The sequence below is a fragment of the Haliotis asinina genome, chromosome 2 (assembly GCF_037392515.1).
Source record: "Haliotis asinina isolate JCU_RB_2024 chromosome 2, JCU_Hal_asi_v2, whole genome shotgun sequence".
Taxonomy (NCBI): domain Eukaryota; kingdom Metazoa; phylum Mollusca; class Gastropoda; order Lepetellida; family Haliotidae; genus Haliotis; species Haliotis asinina.
Genome location: NC_090281.1, coordinates 34,396,940 through 34,419,262, shown reverse-complemented (window position 1 = coordinate 34,419,262; position 22,323 = coordinate 34,396,940). Strand labels below are relative to the sequence as shown.

At 42.4% G+C, this 22,323-nt stretch overlaps 1 protein-coding gene across 1 annotated transcript in view; it reads left to right on the top strand.

The window, feature by feature from the left end:
• The first annotated feature begins 646 nt into the window (after positions 1-646).
• The window catches only part of LOC137272495 (uncharacterized), a 30,118-nt gene continuing 8,441 nt past the window's right edge, over positions 647-22,323 (top strand). Inside the window, exons 1-5 of the mRNA XM_067804879.1 lie at positions 647-821; positions 10,893-11,088; positions 18,357-18,474; positions 21,086-21,265; positions 21,912-21,998. Of these exons, the coding sequence (XP_067660980.1) occupies positions 788-821; positions 10,893-11,088; positions 18,357-18,474; positions 21,086-21,265; positions 21,912-21,998 (615 nt within the window). The 5' untranslated portion in view covers positions 647-787. The remainder of the gene's footprint in view (positions 822-10,892; positions 11,089-18,356; positions 18,475-21,085; positions 21,266-21,911; positions 21,999-22,323) is intronic.

Here is a 22,323-nt window from a genome sequence, read left to right as displayed (position 1 = left end):
ACTGCAGTTCATGTGCACAAATGTATGTTTCCACTTAATTGTGCACTCGACAACAACCGAGACAAACAGTATCCCATAGTGCTAACGCAGCTTTTACCTCTTAACATACATATCTTATTACAAATAACGATTTGTGTGCCGCACTTAACATAATTCTCAGCACCTACAAAGGACTGCGCCTGGTTGCCATTCCGGCCCACGGGTGTGACATGCAAATCTCGTCTCGTCAACGACTGTGGTTGAATACAACTTCACTTTTTTTCACGACGTTGTCATCGCAGTATATTGATTATTAGACCTCGACGGGTTGACTTGAGGTTTCCTCCACAAAACGTTTAACCCTGATTGCCTACACATTTGACCCGTGTTAAACCCCAGTTTAATATGTTCAGATAATGTCTCGAGTTTCTATCCAAGTCACAAAAGATAAAATGAATTCATTTCACTTGTACCACAATTACATGCTGCGCGATATGCCAGTATATTGTCGTACCTTTCGCGTTATAGTGAGGCGCTGAACATAAACTTGGTGATTTTAATACACGATGTTGAATAAATAATAGAGCATATGGGAACTGCTTGCACTTGAAGACGTGAGATGTTCTGTGGTGTGTTTTGCTGCTCTGCTGTTGATCACTGACTGTGGGATGTTTTGGTGTGTGTGTGCTACAAGCCTACTGTCACACTCGAGCTGTTGGGGTCATAAATATTATATCAATATATCCTCTTCACTGTCGGTTGACTCAAATGCTAGGTTTGTTTTGACGATGGGCATTTCACTGATGTGATGAGCGACAGGGAAAGTGATTCTAACAGCCAGGGTATGTATTATTGATTTCAGTCTTAAGATTTGATACTTTTCCTTTGTAATCATGTTTCAGTGGTTGTTTTTAATTTAATTGCTTGGTATATATCTTAACCTGAGAGGCGTTGTTAGGACCAGGTTATGTAACTAGGTTGTATCGATGGGCGTTTTGAATCATGTCATGTCATATACCCATGTACCGTTATGGCAATGCAAGCATTGGACATTATCTTTGTCATGATGTCTTCGATGTCTTGAAGTGATTAGGTGGTGTAACATTGGCTCCTTGACCTGAAGTTCACCAGCGTTGAGCTGACGGAGTTATGTCAGATTGTGATGGGTATTACGAGAGAGTGAAATGTCAGGGGATTACAGAGGGGAAGTGGGTGGCTTGGGGGAATTGGTGTGGGAATACATGTGTGAAAATTAGTGATTGTGTTGGACTATATGGAAATGGGTTTGTGATGGCTTGTGGGGGTGGTTGAGTAGAGGCGGTGATGGAAGGGTGATGGGCAGTGCGAGGGTAAGGAAGGGTGTTGGGACCGGTGTAGAGATGGATGGGCAGGGAAGGGTGGACCGGTGTAGAGATGGAAGGGCAGGGAAGGGTGGATATTGGCACAGAGACGATATAGGCAGATGGTTGTGGGTGGGGGTGATAGTCAGGCAGGGTGGAGGGGGAAAAGGCTAAGTTGGGTGGTGGGGTGGGGTGGAGGAGGAATAGAGACATGAGGTATGCGATTGGATGGCGGAGAGAGGAGTACGGAAGGTTTGGCGAGTAATAGGAAGGTGGAGTAAGTGATGGAAAAGGTGGGAGTGTTGAGTGAGTAATAGGTAGGCCGGGTGAGAAATATGAAGGTCGGTGAGTAATGGGAATGTGGGTGAGTAATGAGAAGATGGGGTGAGTACTAGGAAGTGAGATAAATGATATAAACGCCGGATGAGTAATAAGGAGGTGGAGCGAATGTGGGTTGAGCACTAGGAAGGCGTGGTGAGCATAAGGAAGGTAGGGTTAGAACGAGGAAGGTGGGGTGAGAACTAGGAAGGTGGATTGAGAGATGGGAAATCAGAAGCACGGATGGAAGGATGGATGAGTATTGGAAAGGTGGGGTGAGTGAGGGGAAGGTTAAGTGAATGATGAGAAGGTGAGGTGATGGGCAGGTAAGGTAAGCAATGCGAAGGTGGGGTGGAAGGTGCGGTGGGTTACGGCAAGGTCTGGTGAGTGATGGTTGAGTGATGCGAAGGTGGGGTGGAAGGTGCGGTGGGTTACGGCAAGGTCTGGTGAGTGATGGTTGAGTGATGCGAAGGTGGGGTGGAAGGTGCGGTGGGTTACGGCAAGGTCTGGTGAGTGATGGTTGAGTGATGCGAAGGTGGGGTGGAAGGTGCGGTGGGTTACGGCAAGGTCTGGTGAGTGATGGTTGAGTGATGCGAAGGTGGGGTGGAAGGTGCGGTGGGTTACGGCAAGGTCTGGTGAGTGATGGTTGAGTGATGCGAAGGTGGGGTGGAAGGTGCGGTGGGTTACGGCAAGGTCTGGTGAGTGATGGTTGAGTGATGCGAAGGTGGGGTGGAAGGTGCGGTGGGTTACGGCAAGGTCTGGTGAGTGATGGTTGAGTGATGCGAAGGTGGGGTGGAAGGTGCGGTGGGTTACGGCAAGGTCTGGTGAGTGATGGTTGAGTGATGCGAAGGTGGGGTGGAAGGTGCGGTGGGTTACGGCAAGGTCTGGTGAGTGATGGTTGAGTGATGCGAAGGTGGGGTGGAAGGTGCGGTGGGTTACGGCAAGGTCTGGTGAGTGATGGTTGAGTGATGCGACGGTGGGGTGGAAGGTGCGGTGGGTTACGGCAAGGTCTGGTGAGTGATGGTTGAGTGATGCGAAGGTGGGGTGGAAGGTGCGGTGGGTTACGGCAAGGTCTGGTGAGTGATGGTTGAGTAATGCGAAGGTGGGGTGGAAGGTGCGGTGGGTGGTAGGAATAAAGCGCGAATGTTAGAAAGGATGGGTGGTGATATGGGGTGGTAGAGAGCTCTGTTGTCATGGGACGAAGGGTGGTGATTGGCAGTCGGTGAGATGAAGTAAGTTATGGAAAGGTGTACATAGTGACAGAGCGAAGGAAGATACACATAACGAACAGTTGTGTGTGAGGTCAACGAACGGTCAACTGTCACACTGATCATGCCAGTCTTAAGCTCCGAACAGCGTGTAACCAGCGTACGATGCCTGTTAACGCAGGAGACCCTTATCACGGTTAGATAACTCTGTTGCGTGTCCGCTACGCATTGAGGTGAACAAACAATTGATTAGCCTAATCTTACCTGTCCCGCCCGTGCCACCCTTGTGATAGGTATTGGAGACTTACGTAACACGCCAGAGGTCGCTACAAACCTTCCCGTAGTATGTCTCCCCGTCCCTGAACCACAATGTTTTCTCTACTGCTCATCCCCCAGCAAAGCAAAAGCCTTAAATGAAGCAGTCTAATTTCCCTCTGGTTCCCCATCTGAGTTGGGCTGCTTGCCAATTTAAATGGAATTATCCGTTACTATCAATATTATATATATTCAGAGACTAGCCTTAGTCTAACCTCGCTGCACTTGGTATTGTGTCTGCCACTCCAAGGATCTTCACTGTTTCTGTATATTTGCTTTTGGCACAATAGATCTGGTGGGGCTCATTTCACACCACAAACCACCGCACGCTGATTTATGTGGTGAAAATATGTACTTTCAGACATTACGAGCGGAATTTCAATGGACTGATTCATTTTTGCTGGGGATGACAATTTAGCTGAGGTTACTCTCCCTTTAAGGCTCAGAAGACGAGCCGAGGTCACCGCAGGGTTCCACAGACCCTCGAACGTACTGCAATATCGATAAAATATCGATAAAACTTAATAGTAGTGTATATTACTTACAGATGTTATTGGTGTTTTGTCGGAAGGGTTGTTTGCAGGGTACAACAGTATCTGTAGTGTGAGCATATTCATAACCTAACATTAAACCTCAATGTTGACGTTACACTTCAGTCCAACATTTCATGATTTAACTACGCTTTATGTGTCATTAGACATACATTTCATGTTAAACGGCAATGCGTATCTCTCCATCAGTGAAGACAGTGGGGGTAGCCTTGTGGTTACAGCTTTGGCTCGTCACACTGAAGACCCGAGTTCGATTCCCTACATGGTTACAAAGTGTGAAATTGCTGGAATACTGCTAAGGGCTGTATAAAACTATACCCACTCATTCACTCCCTCTTCGGCGACGAAAACCGTAATGTTTGTATGTATATGCTCTACATTTAAATGATATCTCTGATTGTAGAGTATACTTATTATTCCTTACTCCCCGTGCGTAATTCCCGTTTCTTATATCCTGCAAATTTATCCTTGTGGCAACTGGGCTAGGCCTTTTGTAATTTGGACAATTCAAGCCTAATTCTCTTCTTTCATGAGTATAACATGTGTGAATCAAACCCGCATGATTTACCGGTAATTACGAATCAGCTATTCTCGAAAAGGATAATTATAAATTTGATGCTGAAACAAGCTGTTTATATTATTATAAGAAAGAGCTCCAGTTAGACGTGAAAGTGCGGGAAATCTTTATCTATGTCATTTAGATTGACTGCATTATGGTTGGAGTGGGGTCTAGGGAAAATAATGCGGTTCAAGTGCAGATTACGCAGAATTCCTCTGGTACTGTTGCTATATACTTTAGCTCACAGGCATGCGTAAGAGTATCGTGGCTGTGGAAAGATTCGTACATGATAAACAATTAGACAGTGTGGTTTTGTGAATGGTAAGACAGCCTGGTTGTATAGTTCTTCCACAGCAGGAACAAATTTGATGAACTCAAGTAAGGCGTCTCTACCTGCTAAGCATAATTACGTCCCTCTGTAGAGTCAGGATACGCTGAGAGCAGATTCAAACTCCAGCATGTTCTTTGCCTGATGTGTGCCGCGTCTGGAATATACATTGTAACTATTAAATGATAGAATTTAGACCTGGCAAACAAGTTATTAAACGCACGATCAACGCTCTGGGTCCAAGAACACGAACCTGACCAAACTAATCCGATTTAATCTGTTATTATGTCCAGCTTGTCCAGGATAGATTCGTTCTTGTTCTAATTCCTTGGCTGTCAGCAAAATCAGTGTCTCCGTGGCCAAGCAGATAGAGGTCTGGCCTGAGAGGGGAAATAATTGTTTGATGATACAGAAAGACAGAAAAAGCTAGTTGCTGTTACCTTGCCTGACTCGTAGCTATAAAGGGTTTAACTGGAAGTGGTCGTCTCGGAGACGGTATACTCTGTGGGAGTTGGGCATCGAACTGAGACATGGTATCTCAGTGGGATTTAATAGGGCCATATGTCGCTGTATTAGAGCAATAACACTGAGATGCACCAGCAGCCAGTGTGTGACGTATTAGGCGACTAACGGGCCCGGGTGGTCAGGCTCGCTGACGTGGTTCACATATACCGTCGATCTACATATCATGATGCTCATGATGTTGATCACTGGGTTGTTTGGTCCAGACTTCATTATTTATATCGTATTCCAATTATGCAGGTCTATGCTCATGATGTCAATCACTGGGTTGTCTGATCACTGTCCTACCGCCGTTATATAGCTGGGATAATGCTGAGTGCGTCGTTAGAAAAACAAAACAAAACACAACACAAATTCAACAAAGTCGTCCCTTTCTACATCATATACTGCCCAAAGAGTTAATCATTCATGCATCTGAGATGCGATATTTAGCCGTTATAATGTTAAAAGACATTAAACCCAACACATGCACTCTAAAAATGCAACGTGCAATTAATACTGAACTGAAAAACCCATCGTTTCGACTGAACATTCAGAAATTACCATACAATATTTCACTGGCGTAATTGTGTTGTCAAGATTATCGCTTAGTGATATTTTTGACTGGTTAATATTTGCTTTAAAAAGCGTCCAATTTTCAACACTGTGATGAGATATTTGATGCCCCTGACAAACAGGACTAACAGTTAAGGAGCATATCATGCGGGTCTACAGTGATATATCATGTTCAAGGACAGTGTCAGAAATACGAAGAGAGAGTACATGTCAGTTTCGTCTAATTTGCTTCTTCACTCCGGTGAATTACAAAATATGACACTATTTAGTTTACAGTTATTTTCCATAAGATGACGTGTATAGTTTTTCGAAGCCTAATTACAGACTGGTAATATATCATTTGCTTGAGATGGGTGGTCGGATGAGATTATAGTGAGTGAGTTTAGTCTTACGGCACAATATTCCAACTATATGGGGGCGATCTGTAAATTACCGAGTTTGGACCAGACAATCCAGTGATCAACAGCCATCCATGAGCATACAGCTAAACAAATGTGAACCAGTGAATGCGATTATGAAGTGGCGGTGATTTGTTCATAAACAAATCAAATGCAATAATTATTATTAGCGCGATATCTGTCACAAAATGTGAAACTGTGCATGAAAAATATGTTGTTTATTTATATATGAAAATATAATTACACATTTCCTCATTATACAGAGAATGCTTATATACTGGGGTAAGAGTGAGAGTTTGGGGTTATGTTGTATGTGTGTATTTGTGAGTGTGTTTCGGCGGCTGTAAAAAAATGTTACGTAAAATGCGTCTTCTCTTATTTTGACGACGTCACGGCGATGCAACATCATTCAACGTAAAAATCACCCAGCATGATTTGAAAGACTTTGGTTGTATGTAGTCTATATTACTTACTGAACATTGAGGCTCAGTATTGATAAAATTATCTTTTGTGGCGCAAGTGGAAGATAGGCAGTGTGGGTGCTTAACATTTGAAACGCGTCATGCCCTCTCAACGCTTCGTACACCTGGTACGGTATCAGCTTCACCAACTGATCAGTGAAGCAGTGGCCATGTCTTATCAACTTATTACTTTCAAACATTTCTGAAACAATAGGAATATATGGTGAAGAATACTGTCGACTGCTCTTTAACAATTCCCATTGTCCTGAGAGTCTCCTCTGTGAGAGTGCGTTATGGCGTTGATAAATATAACCCATAAAACTGCATGTCAACATCGTGCTATCTATAGAGGGGTGGGGGACTTGAGGAGATAGTACCTCGCTATAAGAAGATATATGTGTGTCTTTTTATATGTCAAGGGACTGGTGTATTGAGAGTGAGTATTTGAAATGTAACATTTAAGGACATATTATATGACATTGTGATGTAATGTAATTATGAAATGGAACTCGCAGAGTTTGACAAAGGGATCTCTTTGGTCCACTAGAATGCATGTTAAAAATGAGAGAGTTTAGTTTTACTCTGCTGTTAGCAATATCATACAGCTAGTGATCCAGCGATGTTGAGGTGTCGGGATCGAGCCCATCTGTGATCGGGTGTAAAAACCTTGGAGTCCGCTTTGTTTGTAGACTTTTTCTGTGTTGTCAAAACCACCAGTGTGCAGTACACAACCCTGTGCACTTAAAAGAACCCATGAATCCGTTGGTAGATGACCAGGTGGTGGTCACATGAACACGTGCACACACCTAGTTGCGGGTGCAGCAACGTGCTGTAAACTTGGACAAAGTACTGTGACTATGTGTCCACCCAGATGAGAATTGGGTGTTTCGTTAGGATGAAAGAGCCGCAATAAACTTGGTGCGCCTAGTGGCAGCAAGAGTTGTATACTCCCCACGGAGTTGAGATTGCTAATGTGGCATTGAGACGGACAACCAAGGATCGAAGGAAACTAATACCAGCGCCTTGAGCACGCGATATAAAAATATCCTAAAATAATAATAAAGGAAGAAATGGCTTCATAGATTGCATCAGTTTGGGGAATCGAACCCGAGCTCTTGACGTGGCAAGCAAACACAGGCTACCACCAAGTGTATTTTAAAGTGTAATGTATTGATCGTGACTTGGCTAAAACGTAATATTTGGGTACTTATTGTGACACTGTGAAATTGATGTGGCTACGAAATGGAACGCACAAGATTTGACGGTCCCGATTTGACAACCTCGATTTGGTCTGGATATGCATGCTTAAGAAATGAGCCAACCTTATAGATATATTTAGAATGAAAACTAGACATTGTATAATTCAAACAACAAACGAATACGTTAGCTGATAATGTGGCGTTAAGGGAGTGACTGAGTGAGTGTTTTACGTCGCTTTTAGCAATATTCCAGCAATGTCACGGCGGGAGACACCAGAAATGGGCTTCACATATTGAGCCCACGTGTGTAATCAAACCCCTATCTTCGACGTGACGAGAGGGCATTTAACCACTGGGCTACCCCACCGCCTCTGCTGTGTTAAGAAGTTTGGATCTACAGTGGAAACAGGCACTATTCAAAGTCTGTCAAATGGATCATCCAGTGAACGAGTCCGAACATTTCCAGACGTTCTCCAGTGTTGAAGGTTCTAAAAAACGGAATATAACAGATACATCAGATCTTGTTGAGCTACATGGTTACAATGCATGAAGACCATTTCTGATTCCCACGTCGTGACATTGCTGGGAAATTGCTAAACACGGCGTAAAACCAAACTCGTATACGGTGTAAACTCGTCTACTCAGACATAAAAGGGAGGTAATCAAGTGGTCGAAGGGAGGTAATTAAGTGGTCGAAGGGAGGCAATCAAGTTGTCGATATATACATTTGAAGACTACTTTATTCTATATTCCCATGTGGTTATCACTGGGGTTTTTTTTGCTTTGTTTGCCAAAAACGGATCTTTTGAAGAACCTTCAGAAGCATAACATAAAGCTCTCGTTTGTAACAAGTGGTAGCAATTACACGCAAATCCAGTTATGTTCATGGGTCGTAAAATGTAATTGTTGGCCATATTGATTTGTGTAAAGGGAGATAACCGTGTTAACATAACATGATTACCTATCTTCTAACATGAGATAGCATTTGCAATAATAGCCCTTGCGTGGATGTCATGTGTATTGTGTTGTGTGTGCTAAAATAGACAAGATTTATCATATGTGGAGTTAACTGAATAATACTGACAGTAATTATATCTCGTGATCTGGACTGACACCGCCTGTGGCTGAAAGAACTGTTTCCCTTTGACTTGCGAATTAGCAGATCATTTTGCGTCACTGAGAGCGTCGTTTTACAGAAAGTGATATAAATATATTGTTTTGCAAATTCACCATGAACTGACTGAACCTGAAGTTGATCCAGTGTTGCATACGAGATATGCTGTTTAAAAACATCACGATTTATTCATAAGTTGGCCGCCATCACCCTGACAGTCCCGACACCACGCTTTCCGACCAATCACTGTTTAGAATATCTGCACGAATATAAAAGGTCACTAAGCCAAAATAAACCGTTTAAACGGGGCACCACTATATACGAGTGTGATCTCTGTTGGTTAGAGAGACGGTGGTTAAAGCGTATGCTCGTCACGCTGAAGACCCGGGTTCGATTCTCCCCATGGGCACAATGTGTGAAGCCTATTTCTGGTGTCTCTCACCGAGATATTGCTGGAATATTGCTGAAAACGGCGTAAAATTAAACTCACTTGATGTTGCTTAGACACAAGTACAAAGTCTTAAACTTAGTCGGAGTGTCAGGGTATTTGGCAGTGTTGTGGAATATGAAACGTTGTCAAAACAAATTAGAGGGTGGTTGACCTCGTTGACTTGGATGACACATGTCATCGTATCCCATAGGTCGATGATCATGATATCAATCATTGGATTGTCTGGTCCAGGCACTATGTACAAACTGCCATCATATAGTTGGAACAGACGACGTTAAACAATAAACAGACAATACATAGCAGGAAATGTTCCTGTCTCATATGTCTGTGTGTACAAATTTGCTGTAATGGAAAAAAAAATAAAACACTGAAAAGCAAAAAAAGATTTGGAAGTGGACCAACTTTTTTCGTCTTCGCACAGCGCTTTTATACTCTATATTATACTCTATATTATACACTATATAAACTATCTGAACCTTACTAGGCGATCAATGTCCTCTATTACAGCAGCGGTTACAAGATAGCGTGTTGCAGAGTATAGTTACATTAAGGTTACATTATGCGAGCTTAACAAGGTAATCAATGGCCCAGCCACAACATGTTTCACCCAGCCTAATTGTCAGGCTAGTGGAAACAGAGTCCTACAAGCAATTACATTTTATCTGAATCTGGCGAGCACGCAAGCGGAACAGATTGGCCTATTCTGGAACACTCTCCCGCGAATGTTATTAGAAACTGAAACACATATATACAGCACACTGATCAAATGTCCGCCCAATTACCGCAACATATCTAAAGCACCTGCTCAACCAGATTCACACACGGTTACTAGGTACGCCGTGTCAGTTGCTAAGGGACGCCACGCAGGATGGGTTCATTAACGTAAACTTGAAATGTTCTTAAAGTTCTTTCATCAGTTATTGGCTCGGTTGGTGAAGGATGTTTGGATGTGATGTGGACTCTGTGATATTCATTATGAGATATGGATTCTTTGGCTTGAACGTCCTGGATTCCCTGACCTGGTTCTGAAGAACAATAATTTCGAATTGATTTAAGGGCGGGGTGATAAACCATGTGTGTGAGTTTTGCAAGACAAACCTGGGATAATTGACAATAGCAGTTATCAAAATGAACCCTGTTAATCACCCATGGAACAGACCAATGTGGCAGTTCAACAACTGATTGTGATTTACTAGTTTCTGGCAGGTTGTCCTCGGGTTTGAATTTCAGGACACAGAGTGCAACATCTAGCAACAAAAATAGGAATTCCTGTTTTGACTTTGAATGATTCGCTGCCCTTAACGGCTGCAGTACTTATTTGTTTTCTTACTGTTTCTTATTCATTTTTAAGAACCCATGACTTAAAGGAAACTGTAACGCATCAACTGGCACTGTTTTGAAAGCAGTATAAAAGAATCCTTGTATTTTGCTGTGCTAATTCTGCCACGATCAGCTTGTAGATCAACAAATTGTGCAGAACTATCTGTGTAAACTGTATGTAAGGGATAGGTTGAAGTAACTACAATGTTGCGACATTCTCGAAGCCGTCTAAGACCCTCAGACGATGACGTTAAGTTGTTTGTGTCAACAACAGATATAAACAGTGACAATCCTAAAGGTCAAAAGGGGAGACAACACAGACCGGAACTACAGCGGGAGTACTCGGAACTGACTAAACAAATGCACGAGGAGGTTGTCATGAAGCTCCTGGAGGACTTCGACATTGAGGACACTAAGGACAAGTATCGGTGCAGCCGGGGGACAATTATTTATGTTCCCGGAGGGAGAGGGTGAGTTGAGAAAGTCCTGCTCTCTCTTTCTCTCTCGCTCTGCCTTTGCTTCTCTATATCACTGTCCTGAGACTATACCTGTCAAACAAACGTACATCCCGGATGCCGTTGTACAAAGCGATTATTGCGCCCAAGTGATCGTAACTGCCATACCTTGGCACAGACTTACGACTGGCGTAGGACTAAGGTTGCGACGGCAGCCGGGTCAATAATTCCCCTCTGTGCGTTTTTCCTCTGCCAATACTTTTATCTTTAATTGCCAAATTGCCTAAGAAAATCTGCTCAAATGTTTGATGGTGAAATAAGAAATGCTTGATCGATAGGGATAGTGTTATAGTTGTGATTTGAACTAAAGTATGCTGTGTTTCGGCGACAATTTTAAGGTAGATAACGCAATGATAACGTTTGTAGTTGTGGAGTCAAGTCCAATGGTTTTCAAGTGTAGATTTTCTATCGCTCGGCAGTGTATTTTAGGACAGTTTTAAGGGAGCTGCTTATAACGGTTTAACTAGGTTCATGGGCACAGTTCATACATCTTCTTTCTTTGGCCTTTTACTTCTTTTGTCCCCTTAAGCTTTCCGTTTTTCCTCGCTGATTGCGATTGCGATATTAGCTAACATGGAGATAGCAGCAGGGTATTAGATGCTTGATCTGTATAATTTTAAGAAGACAGTAATAGTCCGCTTATATGGCCATCATGTCCAGGAACACTGCGATGCGGACATTACTATCTCCGGTCATAAGACGCTTTCGTACTTTCTGATAGTTTTCAACTCCCGTGGAAGCAAACTTGCTGCATGTTACCCGTAATGAACTGAACATTGTCATTGCCACCACACCCTCACGGGTACCCATTTTACAGTTGGGTGAACTGAGACAATGTTAATCTAAAAGTATCTTGTCCAATGATACCATGCAAATGACCCCACCGAAGATGTTATTTGATGGCCAAAGAGAATTACCTGGATGTCATATTTTTTATATTCTTTTCATACAACGTTTCGGGGCCTGTTCCGGCCCCATTATCACGTAAAACTAAATGACTTTGGCATCCAGAAAATTCTTTAAATTCAGCACCAGTGTAGGTATTGTTTGTTTATTAGCACAAATACATGTGCAGTTTTAATGGTTGTGATTGTGATGATAGCCTATTTAGATACCCCGGCACAATTAACCAAGGGTAGATAAACACAGTTTAGTCCCTTCCTGACTGCATAACATTAAGCAGTTGATGTTAAGACTGGTTGGTGTTGTCAAGACTGGTTGGTGATGTCATGAATGGTTGATGATGTCAAGACTGTGAAGACTGGTTGGTGATGTCAAGACTGGTTTATGATGTCAAGACTGTGAAGACCGGTTGGTGTTGTCGAGAATAGTTGGTGATGCCAAGACTGGTTGGTGATGTTACGACTGGTAGGTGATGTCAGGCTTTGTAGGTGATGTCAAGACTGTTTGGTGATATCATGACTGGTCGGCGATGTCAAGTCTCCAAGGTGATGTCAACACTGGCTGGTGATGTCAAGACTGGTCAGTTTGTGACAGCGAGAACCAGTTGGTGATGACCAGAACAACAGGAAAGTATAATACACCACATACTGCTTCACCGCGTGCCTAGTGAAGTCTCAGTACATTATTCCTGTGTTAATGTTCAGGCTGACTAAGACTGTGAACAGACCGGTATTATGTTTCCAACAATAATCACATGCCGAAACTTATCGGTTGTGTGAAGCGGGTGTAAAATATTAATACGGATTCAATCAACTATGCACGGGAATATTCACAGTCCCTGACTTGCAGATCCAGTTCGGTTCTGAAATGTCCATTTAGCCACTGAAAACCAACTGTTCTTAAAACGACCACTGTTCTTCCATTTCGTTGCGAAATTTGAAAGTTATAATTATAACGAATCATTTCCGACATTAGAGTTATCTTTCAACTTGTCACAGCGATAGTTAACACTCCGTGACAGTGTATAACAAACGTATTTTGATTGGTTGAAATATGCAGTTGAACCGAACACACGCAGTGATTTTCCGCCTTATTTCACACACTCCTCCTAACCAGTTTTTGGAAACATACTCTAACAAAGTTTCCAAAATTAGTTAACACACAACAGAACGTGAAACATACAGATAACTCCAATATGGGTTGAAGCGCGCCAACAGATCATTTAACATTGCTTGAAATGCGCTAACAGTCCATTCAACATTGGTTGAAACGCGCCAACAGATCATTCAACATTGGTTTAAACGAGCTGACAATGGCTAATCATTGGTTAATCCAGAACATTTAGCACAGACTGTTACAAAACGACAGAACATTTAACACATCATCAGATAATCAACATATCAACGTTCTTATAACGTCACTGCCACTGCAACATCGCACACGAAGACGACATCAATTTTGTGTCACAGACTGCCATCCTATTGCAGGTGTACTGTTGAGTGGCGTAAGACTCCTGTAAATTGTGTGAACGGTGGATGCTGTCAACAGGCAGGGTGGTGAGGGTAGCCAAGTGGTTAAAACCCTCCTCGTCACGACGAACACGCCGATTCTCCACGGGTACAATGTATGGAGAGTATTTCTTGAACCCCCCGCTGTCATACTGCTGGAATGTTGCTAAAAGTGATGTAAAGTGAAACTCACTGCCAACACACCGAACGTTTTCCCCCTTTTCGTCATTGAAAAGTCATCAGTGATTTCACGTATCCATTAGTGTTAACTGTGTTGTTTAGTTACCTTCTGCGCCCGACTGAATCGAGACTGGCTATCCTCAACATAGTCGTTTCAAATCTTATTAATATCAATCCTTCTTCATTTCGTTACTATTCCAGGAAAGGCAACGTCAATGGTTTTGTTTAATTCGCTTACTTAGGTTGTGTGTATGGAGGGTTTATTGCCTTAACCCAGAATGACATTTGACATGACTCAAACAATTACCAGAACCCAAACCGGAAGTAGTCATACCACAACGATGGCTAGAAAACTCTCAGTTGTCTTTATCCGGTCAAGAGCACCAACTTGATGATCTTTAGATTCATCAGATCATCACTGCCACCATCACATCGGTTATCACATCCGCGGTTATTACATTACATTACATCATCATCATCATCATCACCATCACCACCATCATCATCATCATCACCTAAACCACCACTACCACCACCGTCGTCGTCGTTGTCATTGTAATAATCAACGCGATCATCAGTTGAATTACTTTTAACATAGCCATCACTATCGTTCTCTTCTCTTACCACGAGTAGAAAAGTATCAGGAGATGTGTGGGCGTCGGGTAGCCCCGTCACGTCGAAGATACGGGTTCGATGCTCCACATGTGTGAAACCCATTCCTGGTTTTCCCCCTCCTCGTGCTGATGCTGAAATGGGCACAAAACTAAAATAATTTACTCACTAAGGGACTTGTAGTATAACAATACTTTTTTCTTCTTAAACCCATTGGCAATTTACTATTGCCAGATATCAATGACTCTGAATTCGCTATTTTGTACACCTGCAAAACTCGAGAGCTAGATGTTAATGATAGATATTGATTTTCAGAAACTGGTCAGTACCACGTTGTTTCTGACATTAACAAACTAAATATCTCCATGCATGTATAAAGGACTTATCCGCTGCAAAGAACCGTTAAGAAATGAAGTGAAATATCTCCAGTGCTTAAATTACAAAAGAAACTGACAAATTCCTTGGTTTCTGAAATGCCAATGTACATAATTCATGTCACTAACCCAGGATGTTCCAAATATGTTACACCCGTAAGATCCGGGTTAGAGCTGGTCTTCACTAAACAGTTAACCCATGCTTGTCGAAAAGGGTAACAAACGGGATCGGGTGGTCACACTTGCTGACTTGGTTGACGCGTGTCATCGTACCCCATTTGCGTAGATCGATGCTCATGCTTTTGATCACTGGGTTATCTGGTCCAGACTCGATTATTCACAGACCGCCGCCATATAGCTGAAATATTGTGCGGCGTAAAGCTAAGCTCACTCACTCTCACAGGTTACTTGACAGGTATTTGCAGCCGTTACTATAACACGTGACCGCACTATAGGCTCCTGACTTCCTCGTATTATACATTTATTTTTACTGATCGGTAAAATGGCCGTTTATTCTGCGTTGATAACGTTGTGTACTTCCCTCGGCTTATTTCTGATTGTCTGGGCCTGATCCGATTACCGGTATTTACCGCCTCCATGTAGATGGAATGGAGTGTAGCGCAAAACTAAACTCACTCACCCACTCAGCTGGTTTTAATCTGCAACGATTATGATCTTTGGTTTGTCAGTACCATCCTCATGCCCCTGCTTTCACTAAAGTATATTTTCCACTGTAAGCATACACGTACGTCGTTAACTCATGTCGATTCCCAGCCTGAGTACAGTGTATAGAGCTAACGGCGCCGTCGTGAAATTGCTGGAATGTTGCTAAAACCGGCGTAAAACTACACTCACTCATTCACTACTAAGCGTTAAGCCCAAATCAATCACTCCCGAACACAGGACATGGCAATGTCATATGCATGTATTCAACTGTTGTGAGGCAGTCCCCGCGTAACGGTTATTAACAAACGTAAAGCTACAACCCGACATTAATCATATCACTTACAAGCTGTGTTATACAAACACATGGTGAGCGTGGCATGCAGGCACCTTATATGTACCAGAGTAATAAATGATGACGTCACTGCTTCATGAAGTTGGGATAAGATAGTAGGAGGGATCCTAGGTCAGAGTGGTTTCTTTCGAAGGTATCTCCGAGTCACAAGCAACGTTAAAGGAGTAAGGTCGAATTGTTTTTCTTTAACCATAACCGGCCTGCTGTGCACATCCGCAAGATAGACTTTTGTGTTCGGCTTCGATTATTTACAACAGTAAATTATCTTTGATTTACCGTTACCTCTAACAGCTTGACTTGACATGCTTAATCGACTAAGTTTAGCTCCGCAGACCTATATATCATTCCCGAACTCACAGGCTGTAATGGAAGAACTTACATTATGTAAACACAGAAATGTTTGGGTTTTTTTTGTAAATCTATTTTTAGCCCATACCCTGCTGGGATGGCAATGCAAAGCCGTGTTTGATGGTATTAACAGGTAGTGCAGTCAAAGATCAAATCGACATAAGCATGTCATGAAACTGACGTAACACAAGGTTCATCTGCTAGAGACTGCAAGGGTTGGCACCAAGCTGTTCCTTAAAGCTACAATATACTCATTTCATGTTTATGGTCTATGTTAAGCTGATGCCTATAAAGCAGCCCAAGTGCCTTCAGATAGCTCTGGGATTCCTCGTTTCTTTCGTCGATTTTAGATGTATGGTGAATGCATGAGTATGGTTTTAGGTCACTTTTAGCAATATTCCAGCAATGTCACGGCAGGGGACACCAGATATGGACTTCAGCATTGTGTCCTTGCGGGGAATCGAACAGGGGTGCTGCATGACTACCTGACGCTTTAACCTGGAAACTCTACCTCCTTCATTATATGTATAAAGTGACAGTGCAATTGATACTCCCTGAAATGTTTAAATTCGTGACACGACGCAATATTTGGCAAGGCTGTCTTTGATTCGCCAACTTCGTAAATAATATAAAATCAGGTAACAAAGCTGAGCTTTTTGCCATCTATAACCTATCTTTTTTTTACTCGACAGAAAACCAATACTTTGTAAGTGGGATATCAGTTTGTGTCAAATTCGCATACAGCTTTATCGTTTTGCAACCACCTCACGCGTAACGAAATTGTTGATAACATTATGCCATTCACAAAGAGACCCGGGTTAATATGTGTTTAAGCTTAGCTTTGACCTGTCATATATCATATATTTATTAAGTCCTTACCCAACTTGATATCATTTGTCAGACCCTTGAAATGTTCCACCGCGTATAGATCAAATATTTACATTTGATAAACCTGCCATAGAGCAAATTGTTACCTATACGATCTGTCAGTTAGAGATCGGCCCTGCATGCAACGCTAATAAACTTCAAGCGTCGGTTGTACTTTTCGTACCTGCTAAGCAAGCAATGACACAGGCCGAGACGACTATCAAGTACAAAACGTGAGCCTCTATAGCGACCAGGATCGGCAACGAAGCTTGGCGTGTTATAGGTGTAGTATGTATTGTGTCTATAACTGTGAGAAACCCACGGACGGCATTGTCCGCACCTGCAGTGTCGGTGTATATTAAATAACGACTGGGTAGAGTGTGTATAGCGCAAGCACGTGGGATATGGAGGTGGTCACATGGAGGCCAAGGTGGGTGAAGACGTTTCCTGGGAAGAGCTACTTAGCCCTTTGCTATTTTGTTTATCTGCATGAGTTTATTTCACGCATTCGTTGTCGTAGTTGGGTGGATTCCCATGTATATAAACAGATTCGACTGTGCTTACACTTACATACAGAAACACACAGATATACACGCACACACGCGCGCGAGCACGCACACACACTCACGCGCATATACGAAACCTTTAACGGTAAATTTATTTAATAATTTTGATAAGTTCATTCAAGTATATACTTTGGTTAGGTGCGTCTTGAGTCTGAATTCTACTCGTCTTTACGAATCCGACGATACTTTTACGCTGTCTTGAATACTACATATATCTACATACTTCCTCATGCTAAAACATATATCCAAGTGAAAAAAAACCCAGACAAACACTGACCTTGAATGCTTTGCTAAAATACTACTGACAGACTACTTGTTATGATCTGGTGAAGTTTGTGATTGAACTTTTCGTATCAGGTGTGTTTTGTTTGCTATAAATTGTTCTTAGACCAATATTATGTCTAAGGCTTTAAAGACGGGGACAACCCTGCTGACGGCTGTATAACTTTCCGTTAACCGTTGTGTTTATGTCAGCTTTTAACTGTGAAGTGACGTCACATGTTTACATGTTTATGCTTATCCTTGTAGCATATACCGTCATAACGTTCGGCATTTTCATAGATGTACTGTATGTAATTGTAGCATACGTTGTACCACACCATTACTGCAGATCATCACAGCATATTATTGTAGCATACATTGCAATATGCAATTACAGCGCTCCTTGGATATCGTAGTGGCGTGTTTTACATCATACCATCTTATCATACCATCATGTGAAACCATTACAGTATACCATTTTAGCATGGCATACCACTTGCCTCATGTTACTAAAGTGCACCGTTGCAGTATACAGCTGAGACACGAGTTTTACCACACACTGTACATATTGATGATTGTTTTACAGTCTTGCAGACCATAGGTTTCGGTCTGAACTGCGCAGACTCATGGGGTCAGACGTCATACACTTAAACGACCGGAAGTGGAACGAGAGATTCCAGCGGCGTCTTCAGGAGGAATACGAGGTAATGGCGAATAGTGTCGCCTTCCGCGTTGTAATATGACGGAAGACCATTCACATTCATAATTACCGCCCACCCAAATTCTACAAATTTGTGCTAAATGTATCATACTTCCTGTTTATTTTGATATTTTATTGGCAGCAAATGTCCAACAGAGGCCATAAAACAATTTTACGGAAGTAATAATTGAAACATATAAATATGAAAATAGATTGCATTACGTTAAGTGTCGAAAGCCGTATGTGTAGTTCAAGAGAACGGCGAGTGTTTACGACCTAGACGTAATGTTCTCTAGAATAGTAACATCAGCATCAGAGATTGGCTATTTTTGTTCATCCAGACAAGGCGGCTGATTCCATGAAAATAGCAAATTGAATCCTGATCACAAAACGCCTGAAAGAAGATAAACCTTTGATGTCTTCTTGTTCTTTTAGTTGCTGCTAACTTGCTACCTAGGATACATATATATCCACAAAATAATGACACAACACCACAGCTTTCCTCCTACACGTTTCAGCCTTAGTACATCATTTGTGTATGTATGTTTCCCGTAGCCACCAAACTGTCTGCATAGGTCTGTCGGTCGGGGAGAGAAAACATTCAACCCACTGCAACTAAAACTGTAACTATGTAACTGTAATTACTCTCTGAGGATAAAGTGGAGGGAAAATCGTGTTATTTGTTAAATACGTACGTACACACTGTAATTTGTAACAGTAATCACCCTCAGAATGTAAAGATGAAACGCAATTGGGATAATAAATTCGTGTTGTGTCATTACTCTGTATATTTACTGCTGTAACCGGTATCCTCCCAAAACGCAGACCTCCCAAAACGCAGATCTGTTAAAAGACCACTGGTCGGTTGCATCTATGATTAGTAGGCAGTACCCTTGACTAAGAAAAATGGTATCACCCATGTTCTGAGAATGTTGTGAGTAAGTGAAAGAGGGAGTGAGTCTAGTTTTACGCCGCACTTAGCAGTATAGACGATGCTAAACTGAAAAAGGCACCGAGAGACATCGGTATTTCAACAGAATGTTTAAAGACCGCACCCTATTGTTGTTAATACATATATTGTGTAAAGATCATTTCCCCGCTGCATGGGCTGCCGCTATTATAATAAAAACAAGTAATAATAAACCTGGTAACTATCATAAGCAAGATAGTTAATATCTTTGTCGAGAAGGTGTAACTGGTGAACACCAAGGGGGTTTAGAAAACATCAACAGTTTACAATATATTCATTCTTCAATCTATTGTTCAAAAGCATATAACTCGAGGAAAAAAACAGATTTTATTGTGCTTACGTAGATTTCAAGAAAGCGTTCGACATGGTTAACCGAAATAAATTACTGTATCTTCTGTTAGGAAGTGGTATCCTTGGAAAAATATTTCGTGTTCATCAACATTTATGTGACAGCATGACGTCTGCTGTAATTGTTGGCGCAGTAAGAAAGCTGTGTGCGTGTGCGTGTGCGTGTGCGCGTGCGTGTGCGTGTGCGTGTGCGTGAATGATGTGTGTGTTACCTCAACATGGGAACATGGGAATCCAACCTGTTATCAATATAAACTAGCGGTCAAAATTAACGCGACCAGAATAAGAACGACTGTAAATTGTCCATATCATTGTCAGTCTGTTTGAAAATAGAGAGAGAGAGAGAGAGTGAGAGAGAGAGAGATGTTACAAATGGAACAGATGGAGCACACACAAGAGCATGTCGCTAGGACCATGGGATCCAGCAAATCCACCGCTGGAGGACCTGTCAGACGTCTACGACAGACTGTCAGTACTACAGACAGGCCAGACGGGCCAGGCAGGCCAGACAGGCCAAGGTGGTATACTGAAGGTCACTACCCAAAAAGAGGACCGGTATTGACGGCTGTTTCACTTGAGGAATCGATGCGTGACGCTGACGTCATCAAAAGCCAACAGCATTGGACATCCAGGCAGTAGACAGAATATGGCCAGACATTCATGGTCTCCGTGCCAGTCGACCTTTCAAGGGCATGACGTTGACGTGCCAGATTGAGATGAACCAGGACATTGCGACTCCGGCAAGAGCGTAACCGGCGATGAGTGAGCTTTACTGACGAACGAAGTTCCAGCTCTTCATGATCTGTCCCCAAATTGAGCACCGAGGGGAATAACTGGGACGCCACATTCGGAAACGCCAAAACCAGCCATTGACGAGGAACGCTTTGGCAGCTGCTCTGATACCTAATCAAGTTTTTTTGAAGACTCACTTACTCTGTTCGATGCCGGGTTCGGGCCTGCATCACTGCTGGGGGTGGCCACACCCGGTATTGAACAATATGTGCAGCCCAGAAAGTTGTAAAAGCTCTCAATCGATTTTGCATTGGTCATCAAATACTGGATTATGCACTCCAATGTCCGTTCAGGTGATAGTAGATCAGGAGCTGCGTCGTTTTCCTTCTTGTTATCCATTATATACTGTCGTTGAACGATTGCCTTTTACAATAAAACATTAAAGTTACAATAGTTTGCTTACGTTTTTTTAGACCAGAAAAAATATTTGGTGGCATTTCTTTTGGACTCTAGTTTATTTATCATCTTATCAGTAAGTTATGTTATGATTCTTTATATCCACCAGAAAAGACTAGACCGGAAGGAGGACGAGTTGGCTGAAGCCGAAGAAGTGCGCATCCGGAAGTTGAAGCTTGAAGGCTTAGTTCCATTGTCAGCGGAAAATGACGCGGATGAATACGGTCACGTGACAAGAGGAAGTTGTAAAAGGAAAAAAGAAAAGACGAAAAGAGGACACAAGTCCCGGGTATGTATAGAATAGAAACTCAAAAATGCCATATTTTAGCGTTTAAGCTTTCTGTGACAAAAACAGCACATGGAGTAAGAGGAAGTGCACATTAATTCAAGACAGAATGATCCGGTTCATGAAGTATTCAAAAGGCATCGTCGAATAGTTAGTACTGGAAATATTACAAAGACGGCATGTTGACATTAATCAGCGGAGATTCTTCTGCCACCTCCGCCACGTTTCCGGTTGATGTATTCCTACGCGATGTGGATTCAGTTGAAGACCTTGTAATTAACGCTGTTCACTATATACGCCCCCTACGCATCGATATTAATCTGCTCCGTCATCAACTTGACAATGCATAGTCAGGAGTGCACTGTGTCACCTGTCGTACAATCATTCATAGACTCGCATCCAGTTTATCTGGAGCCTAGTACTGCCCCTTCGAAACTAATCCCGTATTAAATTGGTTCAAGCGAAGTGAACATTGTTGAGATTTATTGGAAAAAAGGAGCATCATCAGTAACAAGTCATGCGTTCTAAAACGGCGTTTCCAATCAGCATGTAGGTGGAATTCACATTGGTCTGTACAAATACGGTGTTTATTTAAGGTGGGATTAGTCTGAAAATAGAAACGCTATTTGTTAAACATTTTTCCATCCAGACGAAAAGATCCCCCAGTCCTTCTCCCCGTGGGAGCAGATGCCGGAGTGCACCGCCTCGGCCAGTCACGTGGTACAAACCGTCCGAGGTAAGTTCAGCTGGAGAAAACACCTGCCGAAGTGAACCCTCGTCAGTAGACCCTGTTAGCAATTAATATACATAATTGTGCAAACACACAACGACATAATTCCATGCACAGGTTGTGATAGAAATAACGTTGCTATTCCGAACCATTCCGGATTTAAAAGGTTTTAGTTAATACGATGACGACACAAGCGTTCAATAAGTGGTACTATACATCCATATATACTTGCATCTATGGTCAGCAGGGGAGGGAGTTTATAATTAACCTACATTACTCAGAAATATACGTCGGGACCGTTCCCGCTGGGCTGGCTTGTTCCCTTTACGTC